The 10040-nt window shown below is 47.9% G+C and overlaps 1 protein-coding gene across 5 annotated transcripts in view; it reads left to right on the top strand.

The window, feature by feature from the left end:
• The first annotated feature begins 1833 nt into the window (after nt 1–1833).
• GAB2 (GRB2 associated binding protein 2) overlaps nt 1834–10040 on the top strand; it is a 181463-nt gene continuing 173256 nt past the window's right edge. For 4 of the 5 annotated variants that reach the window (XM_055581423.1, XM_055581422.1, XM_055581425.1 and 1 more), the window contains exon 1: nt 3245–3531. In XM_055581423.1, coding sequence (XP_055437398.1) covers nt 3451–3531 — 81 coding nt within the window. In that variant the 5' untranslated portion in view covers nt 3245–3450. Of the gene's footprint in view, nt 2183–3244; nt 3532–10040 lie in introns of those variants that run through there. The other variant, XM_055581424.1, reaches the window with a different exon arrangement.

Here is a 10040-nt window from a genome sequence, read left to right as displayed (position 1 = left end):
GTAGGTCAGATTAATGTGATGGAGGGAAGCAAGTGGGCTCAAAGCACCTGGGTGTTAGAAAGGCTGCCACCTCAACATGCCTGAGAAAGAAGTGTCCTGAAAGTCACCAGCTGAGGTGGCCCAGCTGGTTATACTGACCTTGACAAGCAGCAAGCAGAAATTAACCTGTCAACTAAACTGAAAGGGAGAAAAGGCAGAAGAGCTAGGACACAAACATCTATTCCCACCCTCAGTCCGATCACTGACGTCAGGTTTGGCGTGGGCGGTATTAATCACCCGGTCTGGTGTGCAGTTGAGGACATCTCTCCTTCCAGCCTGCTCCTGGGAGCGTTCCACCAGCCATGCACCTGCCACCGGCCACAAAGCCTCAACTCCCAGACAGGCACGGATGCAGGCTGTCGCTGAGGACACTCAAAAGTCAGAGTGCGCCCTTTAGAACTCAGGCTCTGTGAGGGGAGGGGCGGGAGCGAAACGTGGTGCTCCGGCTTTCCTCCCAGGTGTGCGTTTCTCTAATCTCTGCAGTGCCCCTCCAGAGAAACCCTCCGCATAAGATGGGTCATTTCCTGGGGATTTAATGAATACAGAATTAACGGCGCTCCTTGCAGCGGGTCATTAATTCCCCCAGGAAATACCTGTGGTCTTTAATCAAAATTGCCTAAATTACAGACTAGTGATGCACGTCCTCTCGGGGGAAGGGGGGGACTGTCGTCCCAACTGGTTCCGATAGATGGCGCCGATCTTCATCTAAATAAATCATTCAGATGATTTGTTTTCCATCCCTCCCCAGTGAAAACCAAGGAGCATTAAAAACAACAACAACAACAACAACAAAGGCAAGGAATGGAGAGGACTTAGCAAAGGCCCGGACAGGAATGTCCTGTGCGAAGGCTGTTTCTAGGCCTGGCTTCTACCTATCTCAAGCCCAGAAGACGGAGGCACATGGGGATGCAGCCAGGGACCTCAGCAGCAGTCCCTCCACCGATGAGCAGCCCTAGCTGAGTACTGGCAACTGAGTAATGAAAAGGTTGGGGCCGGGGGAGGGGGGGGGGGGGGCTGGGGGGCGAGCACCAAGAAGAGCCCCTTCCTCTAACCTTTGGGGGAGGAGGGGTATGTTCAGAGAAGACTTCTGAAGCTGATACTCTTGTATTTCAAGGCTCTCCTGTCATTGGCCTCGAAATGTTTCCACAGGAAATTGTAAATAAAATATAAGTGGGTGGCATCTTTAGCTAAACAAAATAAGACCCTCAAGAGTTTCTGGCCAAGTGCAGCCCAACTCCCAACTAATGGTTGCTGAACAGTCTCCCAGTCTGTCGAATCCTATAGCTATAAAAAGACAGTAACAGAAGACTACTCTTCTAAGGAAAGATAAGGCCTCCTGTGTGTATGCCTGACTTGCATCACAAACCTCAGCTGCAAACAAGCCATGCAGATTTCTCAGACTGCAATCCCTGAGACTTGGCACCATGACTCAGATGTGAATGAAGTCAGAGGATTGCTTTATTTTGGTCAAGAGTCACCGCCTCCTGATTGATTTGGCAGGCTTTGAATATTTTGATATTTGTGTCACGGGTTTTATAGAAGGTACTTAAAGCCAGAGGTTAAAATGGCTGTAATTCTGGTGGTGGCCCTTACATGTGTCTTAAGTATACCTCAGTTGAAAGGCTAAAAGGCCCTGGTCCCCGAGATAGCCCGATTGCCCTGGTTTTACATGGATATCCAGCAGCACACCGGATAGTGAAGAAAATCAGTGAAAATTGGGTCCAGGGTTGCTGATTGCTAAACCCTCCCAGGTGCTTAGAAGAGCTAAGCATAGAATTAGCTTAGAATTAGCTTTTACAAACTGAAATGGTTGAGTTTTCCCCAACCCAACAAAGATCTGTAAAATCAGAAGGATGTCCAACAGCTTGCAACAGCTAGCTTTGCTGCACAGAGATCGGGAAATGAGCAAAGTAGCCTTAGTCTGATGTTTTCGGGAGTACAAGATGCCCGCAGCAGTTCCCTATTGATATAACGGGTTACTATCCACTCTTCAAAGAAATCGGGGCGAGGGTGGAGAGCCTAACCTTTTAACGCTGCTTGTAAAGGAACTTTGTGAGTTGAAAAGAGCCTTTAACCAAAGGTTTCCGGTTTTGCTGGGGGCTTTTTCCCCTCTTCCCTCCCCACAAAATGCTAGATGCATCAGGTATGTGCTTCTGCGTTCTCCATCTCAGTTAAGCCTTTCCACAGCGCAGTAAGAGGCATCTGCATCATATGAGCCCCAGAGAGTTCTCCTAACTTGTGTCAGTAAGTTGGAGCGCTGAAAAATTTTGACCCCAGTTTCTTGCCCTACACCATCTTGCCTTCCAATTCACTATGAAATAGTATTTTTGACTCATTTTTGCCTCCTTGATTCTACAGATCGTAAGAATTTTCTCCTACTGAATTGCTTTTCCCAGAGGCAGTGTGGAAGCCAGCAGAACTTTATTTTCTGATAATAGTGTGTTAGTCCCTCAGTCGTGTCCTACTCTTTGCAACCCCATGGACTGTAGCCCGCCAGGCTCCTCTGTCCATGAAATTCTCCAGGTAAGAATACTGGAGTGGGTTGCCAGTTCCTGCTCCATTCTGATAATAAGAGGACCCTAAATTAATGAGGACGTGAAAGCAGCTCTCCACTTTAAATAGATGAGCAGTACCACTCCCAACCCCGACCCATCCCTAGAATGAGAAAGTTCACTGCACTGCCAAGGCTTTAGGCTATCTGTGAAATGGTAATAATGCACCCCACTCAATTTGGAGATTTGTAACGAAGATCATGTAAGCAAGGAACGTACGCCCAGCCCAACACGTAGTAATCTTTTTTTTTCTTCTCCCACCAAGGGGGTGAGAGAGTTAATGAAACTCTTGGAAAGCGAATCACTCATTTCAGCCAGAACCTGACCCACTGAAACCTGAAACGAAGGGGGAATGGACAGGGGAGCAGCCCTCGGGCCCCTGGCTGACGACCCTCTGCGAAAGGTCGATTCACCATCGAGGGCGCGCAGTCCCTGCCCTTTACCCCACGCCCACCAAGGGCGCGGCCGCCTGCCCCGCTGACTGCCGGAGGCTTCGGAAAAAAGACCCCGGGCGGCGCGGCCGGCCGCGGGCGCTCCCGAGAGCCTTGGGTCCAGGGCGCTAGGCGGTGTCCGCGTCTCCGCAGGCGGCCCGCCCGGGGGCGCGGCGGGCTGTGGGCGTGGCGAGCGCGCGCCGCCCTTCCTGCCGGGGCGCCCCCGCCGCGGCCGGGCCGGGAGAAGGCGCGGGCGCGCGCGAGGCAGCCGGGCCGCGCCGCCTCGTCCTCGCCCTCGCCCTCGCCCCGCGGCCGCCGGCCGCCCCAGCCCCTCCCCTTCGCCGCGAGCCGCGCACCGCCGGCCGGCTGAGCCAGCGGCCCGCGCCCTCGTCCGTCGACCCCGCAGCGGGCTCCGGGCGGCCGGCAGCATGAGCGGCGGCGGCGGCGGCGACGTGGTGTGCACCGGCTGGCTGAGGAAATCGCCCCCCGAGAAGAAGTTGAGGCGCTATGTGAGTGCGGGCGGGGGCGAGGGGCGCTCCGCGGCCTGCCTACGGGCCGGGCTCCCCGGGAGGGTTCGCGGGGGCGCGGGCGGGGGTGCCGGGAGCGGCCGGCGCGCCCCGCGACCCGGGGCTGCTGCACACCTGTCACAGGTGCGCCGCCGAGGGGCGGGGCGGGCGGGCGGCCAGGTTGAGGCTGCGGCGCCTCCCCGGCCAGCCTCCCCGTAAACTAAACCCCGTATTGAAGTTTGTATTGATTGTTTTCATAGACCGTAAAGAGTTGATTCCCGGGGCCGGGGGGTCCGTACTGACCCCGAGCGGCTCCAGCCTGCGGGGCTCGGGGAGTGGGCGGGAAAGGGGGGACGTAGGCCGAGGGGCCGCACGGCCGGGCCCCCCACAAAGGGCGACGCGCCTCCCACCCTTTCCCCCCGCGCTTTCCCTGCCCGCCCCTCCCGGTGGCCGCCTGCTTCCTTCCAGTCCACAGCCGCTGCATCACGGGCAGCGTCAGCAGCATGTGCAGCCCTTGTATTAAGTGACTCATTTGTTTGTGCCCCTTCTTTGCCTTTATGCTGTATGTCTCTCACATGCATCCCCCCACCCCGCGAAGGTGACACTGCAGTTTGGTCTGCTACTACTGGCCCGGCTCTTGTGTTGTACAGCCCTTTGGCGTCTGGGGTCAGGAGAGATCAAGGGTCTCAGTTGCCAGGTGGTGCTAACCGACAGTGTTTACTGAAATGACCGGGACAGCCGCTCCCTTTTAAGTGAGAGGCTCCACTCCTGGGGAGGGTCGTGCAGCCTGGTGTGAGCAGTGAGTGGTCTGGTCTGGTCCCCCCTCCCCCCCGCCCCGGTCCCACTAGAAGATGCCTAGCTTGGTGGGGTCAAAGTACAAGATGATGCCAGTGACTGAGATTTGGCTGAAATCAGCCTTGGGTTATTAGACTGAGTGTGGAAATAGAAGTAAGGTCGCTAAAAGATGTCCGGGTCTCCCGTGCTCTTCTCTTCCCTTGCTGTGAAATGCCGTTGTTAAACTGCCTGTCCGTGCTGGACTCTGGGATCGTTCCCACAGCATGGAAGTCCGCTGTTGCCTTCCAGCTGCAGTGCATCAAGGGAGCTCTGAATAGACCCTGCCCGCTGTCAGCTGCACCCGTGGCTGTCCACAGGGGGAGAGGCAAAAGCTTACCAGAGTTTCCTGTCTTGGCTCCCCAGATCAGAACCAAGGGACTTCTGGCCTCTGGATTGAGGAAGTGACATTCTGTTTTTCAAAGGAAGTGTTGTTGGGGAGTGCGAGTGAGTGTGTATGTAAATGAAATCAGGCTTATTTAGATCATCTGCTGGGGGAAAAAAAAGACTAAGGATTTAGCACATGACTTTCAAAAGTGGACACAGATTTTAAATATAGAAGGGATGAGACAATAAAGTGTTCATCTCAGTTTTAAAGCTCATTTTCAGAGATGTCCATGTAGCCAAGGAACTATAATTGTTAAGAAAGAAGCTTTTCTCCTCTTGAGGGCCATATCAGTTCCTTAGCAAAGGTGCATTTTTATATTAGGTAAGAAGAGTAATTTGCTATTAATCTTTTCACAAGTATAAAACAAACAAACAAACAAAATCTTCGGCCCCAAGAGCTTCAGAAGACTGTCAATCAAAGTGTAATACCATCCCTTACCAGAAGAGCTAGTGGAATGAAGTATCCAATAAAAATGAGACTTAATTGTCAAGTTAGAACACTGCCCTAAACAACCTTGAAACTTTGTTTTTGAAACAGTTTGCAATTTGACACTTTATCTACATTGACTGATAACTACTTCAACTCTATCACCCAGACTCTCATGATCCATTTCTTGGGTATTTTTGTTTCCAAGCAACTTTAGTTCAAAATAACCAGGTTCAGAGGCTTTGGGGTCAAGCACCTTTTCCCCTCATTTGAAGTACTTGACAGCCTCAAGTCATAAGATGACTTCAGCCTTTTCGTTATCTCCCTCCTACTCCAGACCATAAGGCCAAACTGGTGACAGGCTTTCTTAGGCTACGGTGTGATGTGTTCCATTGGTATGACTGGAAGTCTCCCCTACTGTGGATGTTCACTTGTCTTAGTTGAAGCTGAGCTGGTTTGTGTAACCCTGTCTTCCTTTACATCTTCTTTTCTTTGGGGGTTTTGAGAATTTCTGTTTTAAGTTAGAACTCTGCCAGCTCTCTCTGTTCATTAGAGGCCCAAGTTCACTAGAACCAAAGTAGGAAATTTTCTAGCCCCATAACTAAACACACACCCCCAAACTGTTGCTTATTCTGTTATATATGTTAGCCATGTGATATTATAGATTGAGAAATCTTTATTATAAGAATGTGTTAGGAATCTGAAACAAAGCAAAAAGAAGTTTATGAAATAGATTACACCATTTAAAATTATTTTTTTAATCTACTTTTTATGTAATTTGGGTTGGTGTTAGGTATAAGGGTTTTAAAAAAAAATCAACTTGAAGCTATGGAAAATGTATGTTAGTTACCAGGATTAACTTTAGGGATTCCTTCATTAATGTGTGGTCTAAGTTATCAATTGTAAGAAAGTTTAAAGGGTCTGTTCATTATTTGCTGTGTGCCCTCGAGGAATTACCAAAAAAATGACCTCTGGGAAATGGTGAGTATTGCCTCGGGGATGACATAGTATGGTTGCAGAGAGGGGCTGGCAGAAGGAACTGCCCTCCCATCATTCCACAGTCTGCATGTGTATGTGTGTGCATGCACGTATGCATGGATGTAAAGTTGAAGCGATATCTTCTTGAGGAAAAAAACACGTTGACACACACTGCCCGGTTATTTTCTGTTGTTTTCACTGGGTTAAAATATTAGGGGGAAAGATAGGCAGCAGCACTGCCCCCTAGTGGCTAGTTTGGAGAAAATTGTGTATTGATTCTAAAGAACAACTGAGTTAAGAAAACTCTTGTTTGTTCAGGAAGCTCATTTATTAAAAGATCTGTGTCCCAGAAACTGTATTAGATTCTGGGAATAGCAGTTAATCCATCCCTTCAGTCTTAGCGGACGACCTTGCCCACCCCTTCACAAAGAAAACCAAAGCTTTTAAGGGAGTACCTGTCTGCATGTACTGCAGCCACGTTTCTAAATTTACCTCTACTGTCCCATACCCACCACATCCTTACCCTGTGAGTTCTTCTCCATGTTAATATATTATTTCAAGAGTTTTATATAAGTGGATTCACACAGCATAACTCTGGAGGATTGCTTTTTTCATTCAGCGTGATTCACTGGAGATTCATCCACATGGTTGTACGTATCGCTAGTTAGTCCATTCTTTTTCATTGCTGGGTAATAATATTCCATGGCATGGATGTAAAACAGTTCATTTGTTTCACCACTCACCCACTGGTTACATTCTCTAACGGCCAATGTTGTTGAATATCTTTTCATATGATTATTTGCCACCTGTATATACTCTTTGGTCAAATGTCTCTCTTCAAGTCTTTTGTCTGTTATCTATTTGGATTCTTTGTTTTTTTACTGTGGAGTTAAAAAAAATTTTTTTTACATATACTTAAAATTATTTACTTATTTACTTTTGGCTGTGCTGAGTCGTTGCTGCACGAGCTTTTCTCTAGTTGCGGCAAGCAGGGGCTACTCGTCACTGTAGTTTGCGGACTTCTCATTGTGGTGGCTTCTCTTGCTGCAGAGCACAGGCTCTAGGGCACGAGGGCTTCAGTAGTTGTAGCTCATGTGCTCAGAAGTTGTGGCATATAGGCTCAGTTGTCCTGAGGCACGTGGGGTCAAACCTGTGTCTCCTGCATTGGCAAGTGGGTTCTTCACCACTGAATCACTGGAGAAGCTCTTCTGTTGAGTTTTGAGAGTTCTGTATATGCTCAAGCTATCAGTTCTTGTCAGTACATAGTTTGCAAACATTTTCTCCCAGTCTGAAGCTTGTCTTTTCATCTACCAGACAGGGTGAAGAGGAAAAGGTTTTGATTTGGATGAAGCCCTTTTTAGCAATTTTTATTTTTATGGGTTGTATTATTTTGGTCAAATACAAGAACTCTGTCTAGCCCTATTGCAGAGATTTTCTCTGTGTTTTTCCTTCCAAATATTTTGATTTTATATTTTTAACTTAAGTCCATGATCTAAGTTAATTGTTACATAAGATGTGAGACCTAGATTGAGATTTTTATTTTATTATTTTCATTAATATTAATAGTATCATTATTACTTGGGAGTGGATGCTTGATTGCTCCAGCACCGTTTGTTAACAAGACTGTGCTGCCAGGCCCCTCTGTCCATGGGATTTTCCAGGCAAGAATAGGTAGCAAGTTGCCATTTCCTTCTCCATTTGTCATAAAGTAGTTGGGTATATCAGAGAGGGCAATGGCATCCCACTCCAGTACTCTTGCCTGGAAAATCCCATGGACGGAGGAGCCTGGCGGGCTGCAGTCCATGGGGTCGCTAAGAGTCGGACATGACTGAGGGACTTCACTTTCATGCATTGGAGAAGGAAATGGCAACCCACTCCAGTGTTCTTGCCTGGAGAATCCCAGGGACGGGGGAGCCTGGTGGGCTTCCGTCTCTAGGGTTGCACAGAGTCGGACACGACTGAAGTGACTTAGTAGTAGTAGTAGTAGTTGGGTATATTTGTGTTGGTCTGTTTCTAGGTTCTCTGTACTGATCCGTGGTTCCCATGTGTCTATCCTTCTGCAATACTGCATACTGTTGATAACTCGAGCTTTTTGATAAGTCTTGAAATCTGGTACACGGATTCCTCCACTTTATTCTTGATCAGAGTGTTCTTAAATTTTTGTAAAATTTGATAAGTCATCACATCGTTAGAAAGCTTGAACAATATTGAAGTATAAATAAAAATTACCTGTAATCCATTGACCTTGAATTTTTCTTTAAACTTGTCTTATCAACAGAGATTGTGAATGTAACAAATATAGTTTAGTTCAATAATTTATCAAGCAGCCATTACATGCCAAGCACTCAAATCCTGGGCTTACAAAGAAGAAAAAGAAAGGCCTCCTGGAGAGATGCCATAACTAGAAGGAAGCCAAAGCTTTCCAGCTAGAGAGACCACTGACAGTGGAGGCCAGGTGGCCAGGACCTGCGTGGTGTGTGTCCAGGGACACTAAAAACAGTTCAGTGTTGCTGGACCACCAGCAGGATGTTGAAAGTAGAGGGCTATGAGACTGGAGAGGTAGGCGAGAGAGAACATGTGGACGGAGAAGCAAAAATGGTCAACAGTTCATGAAAATGAACTCACGGTCAGGAATCATTAGGGAACTGCTAATCAAAACCATCATGAGCTATTCCTTCACCCCTGTTAGAGCAGCTGTTCCTCAAGACGACCAGAGACGACAAGTATTGGCAAGAATACTTGCCACTGTAGAGTAAGGGGCACCCTTGTTTTAGTGTTGGTGGGAATGCAAATTGCCACAGCCACTATGGAAAACAGTATGGAGGGGGCTTCCCTCCTAGCTCAGTCGGTAAAGAATCCGGCTGCAATGCAGGAATCCACCTGCTATGCAGGAGACCGGGGCTCAATCCCCAGGTCCGGAAGATCCCCTGGAGAAGGAAATGGCAACCCACTCCAGCATTCTTGCCTGGAAAATCCCATGGACAGAGGAGCCTGGCAGGGTGGGCTACAGTCCATGGGGTCGCAAGAGTCGGACAGGACTTAGCGACTAAACCACCACCACCACACTAAAAATAGAACTGTCATATGATCCAGCAGTTCCACTTCTGAGTATATATTCAAAGGAAGTGAAAATAGGATATTGAAGCAATATGTATACACAGTGGTGATTGCAACATTATTCACAATAGCCAAGATATGAAAACAATCCAAGTATCCATCAGTAGATGAATGGATAAAGAAGATGTGACCCCACACACGCACACACACACAATACAGTAATATTCAGCCACGAGAGAGAACGAAATCCTACTATTTGCAGCAACTGAATAGACCTTGAGGGTATTATACTGAATGAAATAAGTCAGAGAAAGACTAATACTGTATGGTCTCACTTATGTATGGCATATAAAAAAGCCAGACTTAAATTGTAGAATGCTGGGGGGTAGGGAAATTGAAGAGATGTTAATCAAAGGGTACAAACTTCAGATCAGAAGATGAATAATTTCTGGAGATCTAACGTGCAGCATTATAATTTTAGTTTATTGTACACTTGAAAATTTCTAGGAGAGTATATCTTAAGGGTTCTTGCCACAGAAAAGAATGTGATGTGAATGAAGGTGTTAGCTAATGCTGCAGTGGTAATCATATTGCAGCATATGTGAAAAGCAAAGTTGCTCAGTCATGTCTGACTCTTTGAGACCCCATGGACTATAGCCTACCAGGCTGCTCTGTCCATGGGATTTCCGAGGCAAGAATACTGGAGTGGGTTGCCATTTCCTTCTCTAGGAGGTCTTCCTGACCCAAGGATTGAACCCTGGTCTCCCGCATTGTAGGCAGATGTTTTACGGTCTGAGCCACCAGGGAAGCCTGCATATGAATCATATCAAAT

This window comes from Bubalus kerabau, chromosome 5, assembly GCF_029407905.1.
Source record: "Bubalus kerabau isolate K-KA32 ecotype Philippines breed swamp buffalo chromosome 5, PCC_UOA_SB_1v2, whole genome shotgun sequence".
Taxonomy (NCBI): Eukaryota; Metazoa; Chordata; class Mammalia; order Artiodactyla; family Bovidae; genus Bubalus; species Bubalus kerabau.
Note: the sequence above shows the minus strand (reverse complement) of the source record. Positions and strands in the feature narration are given on the sequence as shown.